This window comes from Filicampus tigris, chromosome 8 (assembly GCF_054856515.1).
Source record: "Filicampus tigris isolate MCC_2025a chromosome 8, RoL_Ftig_1.0, whole genome shotgun sequence".
Lineage (NCBI taxonomy): Eukaryota > Metazoa > Chordata > Actinopteri > Syngnathiformes > Syngnathidae > Filicampus > Filicampus tigris.
In genome coordinates this window covers 16,711,988-16,728,394 of record NC_141224.1, presented here as the reverse complement: position 1 = coordinate 16,728,394, position 16,407 = coordinate 16,711,988, and the positions used below count along the sequence as shown (strand labels likewise).

At 39.9% G+C, this 16,407-nt stretch overlaps 1 protein-coding gene across 4 annotated transcripts in view; it reads right to left on the bottom strand.

The window, feature by feature from the left end:
• adcy2a (adenylate cyclase 2a) overlaps positions 1-13,128 on the bottom strand; it is a 45,700-nt gene extending 32,572 nt beyond the window's left edge. For 3 of the 4 annotated variants that reach the window (XR_015087784.1, XM_086037464.1, XM_086037465.1), the window contains exons 1-2: positions 12,576-13,128; positions 7,068-7,265 (exon numbers count right to left, since the gene is read on the bottom strand). Coding sequence is in view for 3 of the 4 variants with exons in the window: in XM_086037464.1 (XP_085893590.1) it covers positions 7,068-7,265; positions 12,576-13,097 (720 nt within the window). In the remaining variant the exon portion in view is untranslated. The remainder of the gene's footprint in view (positions 1-7,067; positions 7,266-12,575) is intronic. The other variant, XM_086037466.1, reaches the window with a different exon arrangement.
• Positions 13,129-16,407: the final 3,279 nt, after the last annotated feature.

The following is a 16,407-nucleotide window of genomic DNA, read 5'->3' as shown; positions in this document are numbered from 1 at the left end:
AATTGTCCGAGTTAAGCCCAGAGACCTGAAGCAAGAGTTTTATTAAACAATAAAAATATGACAATTAACATAAACTGGTTTTATTTTAATCAAAGTTTTATTAATCTCCTAAATTCACATTGTGCATAGCAAAACACCTGTATTTTCTTGTCTAGAAACATTTTAAGTGGGGCAAATTCAAGCACAAATATAAATTTCGGATTAAACTATTTCTGAATGGGTTATATGGTCTGAATTGATTTCCCCCCATTTTTTTAAAAGAATTACGGTAATGTAATTTTCATAATTAATTTCCTCTGCAGAAGTCAAAAGTCAGGACTCTGTTATGAAAATAAAACAACTAACATTACTTTTATAAATATCTACTATTATAAATATTTTATACTATATTAATATACGCATACTTTTAATCTTAGTGGTATTTTCCCTTGGCTAATGTACACCATAAATGAAAGTATAATTCATTTCCGGTTTCGGTCTTGTCAAGCGTTATTTTGTATAATTTCTTTTCCAGATACGTATTAAATTGCTTGCTATTTTGCTGTTCAAAGATGGATAGCACTTCAACACGGTTCCAGACAGACTTCTGTAAAAAGTGTACTCGATCACCCAAGTATTTAATTTGGGTGTTAAACGATATGTGTCACTTTTAGATTATTTTACTGTCCCTGCAGTTCGATTATCGGAAAAACTTAAAAATCTGTGATTCTCAGTTTTGCTATTCAATGTTTTGATGTGGCGTGAAATGCAAATTTTAACTCGCAAACTGCAATGCTAAAAAAGGTATTTCGAGCTTTGCTACTAGAAACTACTACACCCACTCCCACTGCGGAGAACACAGCATTCCTATGCTCCTCCCAGGAACTCCAAACCACTCAATCAAATTCAAAAGACTCATGGGCCTTCTGTGTTCCTTTGGTGGTACTGTTTGTCACTCTACTGTATGTAAAAACACAGTAAGTCATGTAAAATTGCCTGTAAAGGAAAAAAATAAAAAATAAAATTGTGCACTGATTCATTTTTTTTGTGGGTGTGCTTCTAGACCTTTTTATACACAAAGTTCAGAGTTGTGCTCACAATGCTAGCAGAACATGAAATGAAAAAGTTTTGACTTATACACGAGTTCCTGCATGAGGGACAGGGAGGATGATAGATGGGAAGCAGATGAGGGAGGGCACAGACATTTCTCAGCAAGGGGTAGAAGCTGGACCACACAGATAAGCCCTTCTCCCTAGCATTAGCAAACAGAGGGGGCTTTGTAGGGAGTGGATAAGCATTCGATTGATTTCAGGTTGGGAAATGGAGACTGAAATGTATACAAACCAATCCTGGTATACGGAGAATTGAAAATACAACTTTGAGCCTCTACTATGTGTATCTTAACTAGCAGGTCACTGTTCTGATAGGGCAGTTTGTTATCAAACTATCAAACCTATCACATTGTTATTTCGACAGCAGACTATGTCTGCGATAAAGTGTATTTTCAAAATATCAGCAGAAATATTGGTGGCTTTTGGTGCTATGCAATTGCATTTGTGCAAAATTTGGAGATAGTGTTTGAAAAACATCCACTTTTGTAGTTGAACCTTAACCACTAATGAATTATTGTTGTAAAGTAGCATGTGCATTCATTTCTGTTAAGGTTTACATGGAGGAGGACCCAAACGCAGGAGGCAAAAATTGTGTGCAATATAAAGTATTTAATCTAAAACAAAAGGCAAACAAGGTGCTGGGATAATACTAAACCAACAAAAATGTTGAAGACACAAATAAATAACAAGGAACAAAACAACTAAGCAAACACTAGGACTAGACTGACATTGACTTTGAACAGTGACGAGAGAGGGCTTAGACAAGACAGGACAGAACAGACGAACCAACAAGGGCTGAAAGAAAGCTGGCAACTAAATACAAACAACGGCGATACAACGACGAACACCAGGACAAGACACAGAGGGTAGGAGGAAGCTGGTTGGTTAACACAAGAGACCGGGGATGACAAGGACAGGTGGACTCAATAACTTAACGAGATACAAAGGAACACAAGGAAAAGCATGAAACTAACCTCAAAGACAAAACTCAAAACACAGACCATAACAATTCCCTTCTTTAAAGATCTTCAAAAGTAAGAAAATACATGTAACAAGGGAGTAATGGATGTCAAGTCGGGAGTGTGAGTCAACAAGCCAATATAGCCGGATAAATGTTACGGTAATTAATGTGGATGCTGCAGTCGGAGTGCAGTGATGGCATAATGGGCTGATATTTTCAGTGAGTGGGAGAAGAATGAATAGAATGACGTGCGAATCAGTGCACCTCAAAATGCTGCTTGGTGACAAATGAGTCCACATTAGACATCTGCATTCATAGGAGCTGGTGAATGACTGTTACTTGTACAAACCATTCAATGTTTCCTGCAAGTTTTACCATTACAACATTTCTTACTGTATAGCTAGAGGCAGGGTTTCGATCATGACTCATCCAAACGCAACGTAGCCACAGCAATAATATAATGTCATCCCATTAAAAAAAAGGTGTGATCGGAGCAGAATACACCCCAAAGAAATAACAGTATGTGAATTATCCCACCAATATTTTCAATATATAGTTCTTTTAATAACACAAAAATATGTGATACAAAATATGTCCGATTGGTCTGAAATATTTGTGAGTTATAATGAACCACCTCATTTCTTTCTAATAATGCTGATACATTCACAAATTCCCCTTGAAATTGTTGTTAGCCCGTTTATAGATAGTTTTCACGTCTCGTCATGCACCGCTATGCTGGAGGTTTTGTTCCGATGCTTATTGATTGTTTGAATTTGATTGATGGGCCAAGTGGCAAACCTTCACGTGGAGCCTCAGTTAATCTTCCGTGACCAATTGCTGCACTACGCACAACACCAAAATTGTGCCCATTAATCAGAGGAGGTAAAAGGATAAACCCTCTGCCTTGGGATATAACATTGAAAAAGTTCCTTCCTCAGCCTCAACGTTGAAGACATGTCTGCAGCACAATCAAAAATCATCACCAGCCTAGACGCTGATATCATCTGCCTCCAAGAGACACACTAAGACCTCATGCACCCAAAAATACCTGGCATGCACCCTATCATCCATCACCCAAGTCCGGTACATGGAAGTGAGAGCTACGCATATAACAAGTCAGTGACCAAGACTAGCAGTGACCTCTCTAATGGACATTTTAAAATACTCCAGGTGGATACTGAACATCTTAGCATCACCTCAGTGTAGAAACCTCCTACTATTCCATTCACCTGGTGACTTTAACAGCCATACCACCACCTTGGATAGAATGAGACAAAGGAGAAGAGTAGAAACATGGGCTGCTACAATACAGTAGATCACGGTTGGCCAACCACTCAAAGGCAAAGAGCCGCAATTTTGACTGTGTTACTGCAAAGATCCACAGAATACACATAGGCATACATAAACTGCTCTACCGCGTCCCCTCACTCCCTTTCTCTTATTTCCAGAGCTGGGCAGTCCGTCCCTGGGAGGGACCGGTCGGACCCTCTGACCCAGCCGGATGCCCATTTTTGGGGCGGAGGGGTGGCGGGTGACAAATTTTAAAAAATGGCTGGACTAAGCATGGCCGGAAGCGGATTTTAGTCCGGCCCACTAATCGGCCCTCATGCGTGTGATGTGCTCGCGAGGCAGTCAAATTTCATCTCAGCCTACTCGGTGAAAGGCTTCTTTTTAGGCTTATTTCTAAACAACTTGTGTCCGGGAGTACATTCACGCTGCGCGCAGCACTCAAGTATGGCACATCCTGCACTCTCCTACTTCCGGAAATATGCCGTAGCAAAACTGCTGTGTAGTGGTTTGCTGGCATGCTTTTATTTTGAAGGCCGGGAAGTGTGAAGTGTGAAAAATAAGTAACTTGTTGAATGCTTGCAGACTTGTCGTCTGTTGGACCCAAATAATTATACAATACGACAAAACCAACCCCAGGGCTCGCAATGGAAGCAAGTACACGCAGCTGGATAAGTACGTGAGTAAGTGGCGCGTTTGAAGCGTGTCCACAGCGGGTTTGAATAGTAAGTTAGCCACCTAATTGTCTTTAAATAAACCTCTTCCGTTAGCATTCCTCCCGCGGGGCCATCATGCCCGTTTTTGGGTTTTTTTTGTGGGGCGGGTGGCGGAACGGGCCGGGGGCCGGCAATGTTTATGAATATGGCCGGGGGGCCGTGGCCGGAAGAGTACCCAGGTCAAGGGTGGAGGGTCACGGCCGGACGGGCAAAAAAGGGTCAAGTGCCCAGCTCTGCTTATTTCCATGTTTTGACAAACTCCCATTCATTGTATACCTTTGTAGCTTTTGAAATGTTCGAAGCAAGTTGATATGAATGCTTCGTAAACTTTGGGAACAACCATATTTTTCAGGCTGACCTTTAAGTGAACATCCTGTGTTTGAGAAGTTCATTCCTGGTTGATGTTAGAATGGAGGGAACTCAAGTGCCGCTGAAGAATTGAAGCCTTGAAAGGTTTTAATGATGCCCAGGCAGAATTGCTTGCCATTATGTATTTGGTAGGCCAGCACTATATCACTCTAAAACAATTGGGTTATTTCATTAACCAAATTTTGGGGTTGTTTGTGTTGGGTCAAAATTCTGGGTTATTTCTTATAAATTAACCCAATTGTTGGTTCAAATTAACCATGTATTGTGTTATATGCCAGTAATGTTTTATGTTGGGTCAAAAATCAACCTTATCGGCCCATACACAGGTGCCCAATGTACACTTTAATTAAATATGACTGCCGGCCATGACAGCCATCGACATACTGTTCATGTCGACACACGCAGCATCGTGGTCAAGTCAACGACACTTTTGACATTTGGATTTCTTCATTTATCATACTGTTTTGGTAAGTACTTAACACATTGTAATCTTTTGAAAACGAGTTGCTTGTAATGTGTGTTTTGGACAGGAAGAGTGCAGGAATCGTTAAAAAAAAGGCATTGATCTGCTTCCATTGTAGGATGTGACACTTCACAAGAACTGTGCGTTCTCCAAATAATGTTCCATGTTAACTGTATGTGTTTACTGTAATCCACAGGAACATTTCTATGATAAGAAACGCAGAATGGTTCTGGTTACCTTGCTTGGAGATTGAAAAATGTTGAGCGCAACTCTCCTCAAGAGGCCAATATATCTCAACACACTTTTCAAAAGTGAATAACCCAATTTTTTGGTTCAAATTGACCCAAGTTTGGGTCAGTCCTTTTTTAACACAGCAGTTGGGGCAAATTTAACCCAAAAATAGTTATTTTTGACCCAACTGTTTTTAGAGTGTTCTGTTGGAGTTTTGTAGGTCTCGAGTCCATTAGCCCAATTAGCAATTTACAAAATAACTACTTACTCAATGCGTGTTCATTTTATCTTTCAAGAAGGTATCCAATATAAATAAAGACTCACACAAATCGATTGAATTTTCTCGTCAGTTTTCTTTACCATCTCTGAAGTTCAGGAATCATACAACGATCAGATCTGGGCAGCTTTTCCATCCTCGCGAATGCTCTCACCCGAGAAAGGCGAGGGCAGAAAAGGGGCGCGGTCTAACATGCAGCCCTCACATTTATACTGTCTTCAAAATCTAAACATAATGTGGGTTGGTCTCCTCCCTGGCTGGCCCTGCCTATGGGGCTGATCTTCACCAACTGGTCCCGTGCTCAGATCAGGGTACGCTGACTTTGAACTGATTATGCGATGTGTAATTCCCAATTTGGTTTTTGGTTAACCTGCTGGCTATTAAGCCATTCTTATAGATTCAAAATTTTTTCTTAACAATCCTATCACGGGTCGAAATTATATTTTCATCAGAAAAACCTGCTGGAACAATATCAAAAGCTCATGGTTTGGTTTTATCACGATATTGATGTCACGGTATGATATTTATTGCAATGTCGTGTGAAAGCTCACAGCACTGCAGTAAGCCTCACTGTATTGCCGTAAAGTTCACAGTACCGGGTCTGCTCACTACTTTGATAGCATCATATTTCTTATTTATAGCATTTGAAATGTGATACTGTCCACTGTCTGTGAAAGTCGGGCGAAGCGGAGGTCTCAACGTGCACCGCTTCGCACCAGACGATGCCACGTCACGGTGACACAGTGACATGCGAAGCCACGCTAACACAGGGGGTAGCCAGAGAGAGACTCGGAGCCGCTAAATGCGTTGAAAGTGTGTTTTATCAACGTGTGCTTCAAATCACATTAGTTATATATTTTTTTAAATGGAAAGATTAATGTCCGGTAGCTCAGAGCGCACACAGCTGTTAGTCTACGTAGCTCGTGGGAGAAATGTCACGTGCGCCAGTCAGCCAATCATCAGTGTATTTCTTCAGATGTGTCACATTATCACATGGGTTACAGCCAATCGGGTGCCTGTATTCACAATATAGTAATTCACTCATCTAACACCTGTGTGGAACACCCAACCCCAATGGACATAAGTCATAATATGTAAATCACACACAGCGATCTCACACCTGAAACATGGCAAAGCATCAGGCCCAGACGGGATGACTACAGATAACACATCTTGGAGTAAACACTAAACGATGGCTACTATCCCTATTAAACAACTGAACACCATCCCTTAAAATCCCTACAATTTGGAAGAGACCTAGAACGGTAGTCCTTTTTTTCCCCAAAAAATTGGGAAAGACCTAACGTCACCAACAAGCTATAGGCCAATTTAAGCATCCAAGAGGGGGGTACTTCTATATCAATCAATAAATAGAGATGAAGAGCATTAGAAATAGTAATGGAAGTTAGTTTTGAAATACTGAGGTAGAAGATCAAGTGAGAGGTAGGCTTACTTTTCACAAACCTCTTCACAAGAGGGCTTTTGGCAACTAAGAATACTCCCTGCAGGGCATTCAAAAGACTTCAACTTTAAGGCACTTCCACGTTGGCCTCATTTTCAAAGCCGAAAGCTATGTTTAATTATTTATAACATTTATGAATAAATAACAGAATGGTTCACATGCTTTTACACAAAAAACAAATTGACCACAAAATACTTTTCTCAGGCTTACCTGGTCCCATGGACAGACGATCCCACCAGAAAACATAAAGAGGTAACCCATAGCAACCAAGCAGGCCCAGATGACAAGGGAGAACACCCGAAGAAGCTTCTTGAAAATGGATTCAATGCAGACCAAAACAAATACAGCCAGGAAGATCGCCAACGCTGTGGGCACTGTGATTACAAAGGCCACATGGTCCTCAACGTTCTGGAACAGGAATGACAAAAATTAGAAAACAAGACCATTGCTGATTTTGCATTCGGAGCAAGTGGAGCAGTAAAGCCCCCCCCAAAAAATCACTTTTTCCTTAGAATCTTGAGTCACTGTTGAATCTTTATGGAAATGATCTGAATAGTTACAGTACATAACAGACATTAATAAGGGCCCTATTTTCGTGTTGAGCACAAATCTAGAGCAAAGCACAGTCTAACTGTGCGCATGGATGGAGATTTCTTTCTTTTGGTTTCTTGCTAGTCTTTGCACTGGTAGAATTCGGAACGGTGCATTTGAGCCTTTATGCGATGGAAATAGTCTAAGCTCGGCATTCCGCCTATGTGACGGACCGGTCCGCCTATCCGCCTATTGATTCGTAGGCAATAATCAATAGATGGGAAACTTAAAACAAACAGTCCGACTAAGTATAGTCAGAAGACCATTTTTTCCCCATCTATGCAATCGGCTATTTTCGTAGAATGAAGTCAGATCTGTTTTTCACAGGCGCCAGTCTGCCAAAATAGGGTTCTTTGATACACATACAATAAAATATCCTACAAGTACAAAACTTTCCGAGCAATTGATTGTAATTTGGAGTCCGCAACAGCAGTTTATTGGCATTAGTGTGTGTTTGTAGTTGAAAGGAAGGATTCTGAAGCAGGAAGTATTTGTAGATTTCCTATTTGCGAAACAAAATGCATTCTTTTGTGAATAATGCTTTGTATTTGCAAAACCCACTAAATTTGCTGGTGAATTGTTGGGTGTGAGTAAATCATGTGTTGTGTGTTTGTGAGGTTTTGGCACGATTTTAATTCCATAATTCAGGCCGGTGTGATGCGCACTTACTAGCTATGATAACAAAACAGTATTCACACCTTGGTGTGTAAAAGATGTGTTGGACACACAAAGGTTAAGCGATTTGAAAATGAATAAAAACTAAAAATAGCAAAATAATGGCAAAATAAAAACTTAAAAATAAAATTCTAAACATCTTCAGGACAAGGTTTTGCTCAATACACAAAGAAAACAGCACTTAAAAAATGTAGAAATTCGACGCATCTCAAGGTGACATGAGACAGACAGACTTCTAAGCCTCACTTCTTGATTTCCCCTTCAATTTTCCAACCAAACGAACAACCAGGCGGGTGTGAGTCACCCCGTCTGAGGCGCCAAATAGCCCTTCGAGGAAAATACAGTAAGTGTTTCCATACTGTTGGTATCTGATTTGCTCAATGTAATCTGTCACCTAATAACATGAAATAAAGGACCCTTCACTTTTATTTCTGTGAACACAATCCTTCCAAAATGTGTGTTCAAAATAAATATGACTCATGAAGGCTAAAAGAAGCTAATTACCAGCACTAATCTTAACTAAAATATGTTTTATTATCCATATTAAATTAATTACCGTTCCATAGCAATTATAGTTCTTTTGTAAGATTTTGTCATGATAACGGACATGTGTTGCTTTTTTTAAATTTAGAATATACTGTAGTAATCTGGATGAACATGGTTGTGGGCTGCGTATTACATGTACATACTAGACTAGATGCATTACGAACTGTATTCCTATCTACCAAACTGAACATCATTTGGATGTATCAGACTTATTGTACAAAGACAGCTTTAAAAAAAAAAAAAAAAAAAAAAAAGTTTATAAAAAACTGTTGTATGCTGTAAATCAGACATCTATGGGGACTTCTTTGATTCATCTTTTTTGGAGGAGATGTCAAGAAAAAACAGAAGTTGAACATATGGTAGATACATTAAGGATTTGAAGCTGCTTTTCTGTTTCTGAGATACATTTAGATTTGAAAGTCCTTATAAAAAAATCAGGACTTTTTTTCCAAAGTGACTGTAAAAGGATGTCATAGTGGAGTACGAATGCTTGGTGATGGGAGCCACATGTCCCAGCGCCTATTTGCTTTTTCTTCGCTAATGTGGCACCACGTGAGAACGGTCTGCTGCTGCATTTATATGTAGAGACACACTAGTCAAAGAAGCAATATTGGCTCATTTTATCCAGGATGGGTGTGCATCCCAACTTTACATTTTCTCTTTGGAAGGACATGCTTTTTGCTGACATCTGAGATAGATGTCAGTGCTCTTTAGTGAGCTTGTACACACTGCACATGAAGACAAAGCTTTGTCCTGTGTTATTTAATTGAGTAAATCAAAGCTAATTTGCAGGGTAGAAATTAGGTTTGCAAAACCTCCAAATACAAATGGCACTAGGGTCATTTAATTCAGAATGGAACCAAAATTTCGGGGGAAAGCCATTCTCATTTGTGATGCTGTGTGTGTTGTGCCTGCGTTTGTGCGTGCTTTGCTTTTATGACTTTTTCGGGTCACTTACCCAAAAGAAGGTCAATCCCCTAAAAAGGGGCGTTAAGAGAAACAGAATGCTGCAAAGGAAGAGGAATAATCTTGAACATATTGTGTCTTGTTGTTTAACTAGGTGGTTAGTTTTTACACTTGTGTGTAAAAGTGTCATTTGTCAAGTTAGCTAAGACTTTAAAAATGAGGGCTCTATTTTTGTAGACAGTGCATTTGCCCATCCTGGATCCGGATCCTGATTTTTGTACACAAGGCTGGCTGTGCGTGTTTGCCAATTTCACAGGCCGGTCTCCGCCAAGCCGGGCGTTTTGGCACAGTATGGATACTAACACGATTTTGTTGAATTTGATCGGGGCAAAAGCAGACAGATACTGAGTTCTGCGGACATATTTAAGTCACCAGAGGTTATCACCAGCTCATATACCCACTCACATTGTCTGGTGCCACAACATGGCTAAAGCTGTGACAATGCAAACAATGAACTCACATACAGATTGCTCTATTCCGCACAGAGATGCCTCAGTGAGACTGTCATTTAAAATTAAATATATAATATTCAAATTAGAGGAGCTACACTGATTGGCAGTGACTTAAGTCAATTGTAAATACTCCCACAGTAGCGCAGCCCACCCTCCTGCAGATATGCCAGGCTGCACACATCCGCGAAATGACCAAAACCGGTCTAACCTGCCTCTGGCACACAGTTGCGCACCACCCACTACTGTGCGCCCCGAGAGTAAATTGTTTCAACATTTTTAATATCAACAATGTTTAATATTGTTTTACATTTGCCAGCTATGAATATTAAAGAGTTAGTTTAATGTTTTATAATGGCAAAATGTTGATCCCGGATCATTATTCCCCATGCGAAACAGATTCGGTCCTAAGAAGTTCCACTGCAGAATTAATATTTTACATGTCGTCACCACATATACTTTCATCTCTTTGCTTTTCCATCTGTTGCAAGGCATTTAATTTTGTCCTCCACTAACCCAGCTTCCATCTTCCCTGTTTTTCCCCTTGTAAGCAGGCAAAGCAGTGGGACAGGAGAGGATACGTGTGGTTGCGGAGAGAGTCGGTCTCGCCCAGAGCTGAGCTCCAAAACAGAACAGGATTTAGGTCAGCCAGCGCGCAGGAAAGGGGGGTGGCGTTAGGATACAAATGAAAGAGAGACAGAAAAATGAGGAGGTTAAAGATGACAGAAGCACAGTATGGACAGAAATAGAGGAGGATGGAGAATGAAATGAGGGTGGAGCTTAAGGTCACGCCAATCTAGCACTGAGCCAGAGCAAAAAGGCAGGATGTAGGGCAGGAAGGCTCAAGATGCTTTGTGTGCTCACTGCTCCCATGCCAGAAATCCATTGTTCACAGAATTTCTTTGCGATATATTTATTCAACAAATTTAAGTTATATAACTTCCTAGTTACGATTCAAACTTTAGCCTGTGCTTCATTTCCATAAACCCATAGCATTTTTAACAGCAGATTCATACGTAATGCCAGCAGCGTCAGACACATTAGTCACCACACCAATTGTAGCTGAAGTGCTGAGTCAGACGCTTCCCCACATGAATATGCTATCATGGGTAAAACCACATGTCTATTAATGACCAATTACAAATGCCTGAAGACATGTTGTTAAAAAACATTCACCCATCATTCAAACATGTCATTCAAAATATTGTTTGCGTTGATGTTTTGGCCTCTTCTTATCAGTAGGCAAGTTGCTGACTAATCAGACAAACAAATTGAGGAGGTTAATATTAGATGCATATCATCAGGAATGAAAGTTGCTGATGTCAACATCTGTTTGCATTTGGCAAACCATGCAAATCATTTCCCCGTATTTGATGTGGTGTTTGGATGATGTTTGGTATGTTTAGATATTATGCAAATCTGCAATACTCAGTGACAATTCTGTGAGGCCCCTTCACTGTATTAGAATAATCCCTCCATCAGAGCAGATTCATCAGGGATAGACTAGGAGAGGCTCTCAATTGGTAAAATATGTTAAACGATGAGATTATGCTTCCCTTAAAAGCACTGTGGTGCATATAAACAGATGTGTTATTAAGCAGTGGAGTATAATGTAATTCCTGAAGTTGTTTTTTACATGATGTTGCCTTGCTAAAGCCCTTTGGCCATTTGTTGAATGTCATTTTAAAGCTATATCATGTCACTTCAGTGAATGACAGAATCAGCAAAAATGCAAGAAACAAACATTTACCCAATTTATATAATAATTTAAAAACTGGAGTTCTTTGTGTTGGTGTTTTGTGTTTGCAACTATCCTGTTAAGAGACACAACTTCTCAATTATGACCAACGCTCCTGAATTTCATATTCAGTGAAAACAGAAAAAATACTTGATAGCTTTAGACGTTATACTGTGACACTTTTTATTTCCCAGGGGGTCTTTGCTTCTTCACTGCACTGAATTTGTCAGCTTTTCCAAGCAGAGATAACCATGTCAAAATATTGAGAGCCAGAAACCACCTCTGTAGTTCGCTCAACCGTGAGCTCAAACAATAACCAAGCCCCTTATTCCCCCCTCACTTTTATCCAACCCTCTCTTCACATTAGTGCTGCCATGTAGACTACATGCTGGGGATGTGCTTTTATATAAGCTTTTTGGCATGTGTGTGTGTGGGGGGGGGGGTGTTGGGGTGTGTGTGTGTCTGTGGGTGGGGGGGGGGTGACTGCATATAGGAACAATTGGGAGCGGGTTTTGTGTTCCTGTGACTTGTGTGTCCCCATTGGTAACCTTTGTCTTGAGGTTACTGTTTTTTTTTATTGTCTGTGCACCCGTGCGTGAAGATTCTCCCATCACAGCTTTGAAACTTTGTAGGACTATCCCGAATATCCCAAAATATTTAAAGTGTTGTTATGCCGAATTGAAAATGATGACTTTGCTCTCTGTATATGTTTTTATCACATTTGCATAATACATGCATGGATGCGGAACTTACCAGTCCTGATGCAAAGAAGACAGTGAGCAGAGCCAGGCATGCTCCCATCACTATGAGCAGCAGGAACACAATCAGTGGATGCTGCTGGCTCATACAATAGTACGACTCATACAACCAGTCCCGGGATATACTCTTGCTCTCCTGACCTCCCTTACCCTCCTCACCAGACTCCCCAGCCCGGTCCAGGAGGTACCGCTTCCTCCTTATTGCCTCTTGCCACATGGATCTTGGAGCCGAAAAGGGAGAAGTGTCAGGGAAACCGGAGGAGACGCTGACGTCTGAGGTAATAGTTTCCACGACAGATGAGGGACAGTTGCTGTGTTCTACTTTCCTCCTGCTGCTGCTCCTCCTGGGGATCCTGATATGGGTGCTCCTGATGTCCTGTGGAACCTGTGGGACCTGGCCAACCACCTCCCTTCTTAATTCCTTCAGGCTGATACAAGTGAAAGGTGGCTCTGAGTCAGAGGCACCGTGCGCTGGCCGAAGAGGTGGCAAGAAGGCGCCAAGGTTTGAGCGCAGCATCCTCCTCCGCCTCCTCCTGCCAACATGTTGGAGCGGGAAGTGAAGGGAGAGCCGAAACTGAGTGCTGTTTAGAGTCAGAGGGAGAAAGTGGGAGGGAAGTGAAGGGTAAGGGGAGGGGGAGAGGACCTATTGGGGGAGGGTAGGAAGTAGAATAAGGTACAGCAGCAGAAAGGGAAGCTAAGGAAAAGGTTACGATGGCTACAGAACCTCTGTTAAAGTTTCAAATGTTTCTACCCAGTTATCAGATTTCAATTAAACTTTTCAAAGGGGTTAGACATGGGTCAAGGAAGCACACATTCACATCTTGAAATCATCCAGATATAAGATATTGTTTTGAATTTTTCCAGTTCGGATAAAGCTCCAAGAATAAGATTTACAGTAAAATCGGTAGAGGAATTTTTAGTAAATCTTCAAAATGGACCATAATCTCTTCACTCAGAGTACATGAGTACATGAGTACATGAACCTACTTTCATCAGTGTAAATTGTGGGTGAATATATGTTTTCATCAAATAAACGTTGATTTTAATCGTTTGAAGTACAACTAATCCACTACTTTGAGTAAAATTTACTCTGAATATATTACTCTCTTCCAAATGTAAATTGTACTCTGTTAAGTGTAAAGTGTTTTTCAGAGAATAATTTTGTGAATTGTACTCTACGAAATGTACTGTGCACAGTTTGCAGTTCCCTTTTTTGCTGAATTTATATTGCATAAATCAAAAGGGTAAAAGTCAGATTAATGCAAAGGGGCACGATTTGGTAAGGACTTTTCACTATTTAAGGAGGTCTGTGCTCTACTGAATTATAGAACATTTATACACATATTTTATAGGCTTAGAGAACATGCAAGAGAAAAAGACCACAATCCATTTTGCTAAATGTGCATGCTTTGCCAGTTTTTTTTTTTCTATTTTATTTTATTTTTTGTGATATGACATGGTCCAGCATTTCCAGCAATACATTAAACTAAATCACAAGATTAAGTCTGAGTGGAGGACTGTGCTATAGTGTTTGCCATTGCGTTTTTTTGTGAACTGGAGAATTGAAATCTACGATAATTTTTTAAATAAAAAATGAAGAAGCTGCAGACATTGTAGTTTTTTTTTCACTTATGTCAAATTGTTAAATTATGTTCAGACAAGGCAGAAGTTATACAGTATGTTAGTCATACAATGTTACAACAGTCGTTTCAGGTATTTGACACAAGATTCACTGAAAAAAATGTTAGTTGAATTTACAAAATTGTATTTTGTCAAGTGGTTGCATGCAATAAAATCAGATGAATCCAGATTTAAAAAAATAAGTAGACTATACATCTACTTAAAAAATATATATGATCCAGATGATTAACAAATTGAACAAATTCAGTAAATTCAGCAATTTTTGTGAATGTCTTATTTGAAAACAATGGCATGTTGAAGTTACAAAATTTAGTGGTTGCACAACATAAAATGAGCTGATCCAGATATTTTTTTTTAAGTAGACTATACAAATATGTATCCAGATCATTTTATTTTGTGCAACCACAAAATTTTGTAAATTCAACATGCCACAAAATAAAATTAACTAAATTTAAAAAAAAAACACACACACATTCAGTATAGGATGGGATAGTGACAGATGAGAGTGACAGTGTGTGTATGTGTGTGTGTCTCAAAGTAAGCTGGAATAGGGTCCCGCTCTAATGAGCTAAATACATTGATCTAGAAAATAGGTGGATGGATGCATATATTTTGTTAATTTTTAAAAAGTTATGTCTGAAAAATAGACAACATCCATTTAAAACTTACAGTGACTTTATTTTTTTTAAATAATCCACAAAATCTCAAACCAGATGCCAAATTTATGATGACAGCTGCCCCAACTGATCCAGAAGCAGACGCATGAAAAAATCTCCCACCAGTGTGAGAAAATGATCCAAAAGCGTTGATCTAATTTCAGTGTGTCATGAACGAATGATTTTTTCTGGGTGTCCAAGCCATTCAGAGATGAGAGTACAAACACTGGCCAGATACTGTATGCATTCATCTATAAATACACCCACGCCTACGACGCTACACACACAGCAACCAACCAAGAGTTGATAAAAGTGCTGTTGCCCAAGTGCAACTTGTATGATGATGAATAAAGAATGATTTGATAATCCATTTAAGTCACTCCCAGTTCAAGCCTATTTGGTATTTGAGATTAAATTATAGCGTCAGAGCAACTCAATGCAAAAAAGATTTTTGTTTAATTTATCACAATTATCACAATTATCCAGAGTTTTGGTTCGAATTCGGCCCCGACCTTCCTGAGTGGAATTTGCATGTTCTCCCCGTGCCTGCGTGGGTTTTCTCCTGGTACTCCGGTTTCCTCCCACATTCCAAAAAACATACACAGTAGGTTAATTGGACACTCTGAATTGCCCCTAGGTGTGATTGTGAGTGTGAATGTTTGTTTGTCTCTGTGTGCCCTGCGATTGGCTGGCAACCAGTTTCGGGTGTACCCCGCCTACTGCCCGAAGACAGCTGGGATAGGCTCCAGCACGCCCCACGACCCTTGTGAGGAGAAGCGGTATCGATAATGGATGGATGGATATCCAGAGTTTTGAAATGCAAAAGTAATATGTATTATTGTATTATACTCATCCTTTCTATTACATTATCAATCCACACATCTTCAATACTGCATGTACTCATTAAAGTTGCGAGTACGGAAAGCTAACTTCGGGCAAGAGGCGGCGTACAACCTAGACTGGTCACCAGCCGACTGCAGGCACGTATGTATTCAAATTCACACCTACAGATAATTTAGAATCTTCAATTAAAATATGAAGCATGTTTTGGAATGTGAGAGGAAGCATGTTGAGAAAACAATGGAACCTGCAAACTCTACATGGGTGGGCCTGAGCAGACATTCAAACTCTCAATAGTGAAGCTCCTATGTTATACAGTAGATTGCATTGTATTTAATTGTGTTGTATATTAATATTGATACTTCCAATAGCAGATTGTTATGCTTTAAACATGATTCACAAATCAAAATCATGTTATTTTGATTTCCATTACAAAAAGCCAAGATGTATTTTGTGACGTTTGCAGAAAAATGGTTAAGAGCTGTGGCAAGCTGGCAACACAACAAACCTTGTGGAACACCTCAAGGCAAACCACAACACTAAAAAAGAGGCATTTATGATGAGGCAGACTCAGACAAAAGAGACCAGCACAGTGTCATTCCTTGGATGCTGCTGGCAAAATTTAAGCGATATTGATCACTGTGGCTGTTGGTGTTGTCTGAATCAATAAATACAGTTATTTTACAAGTA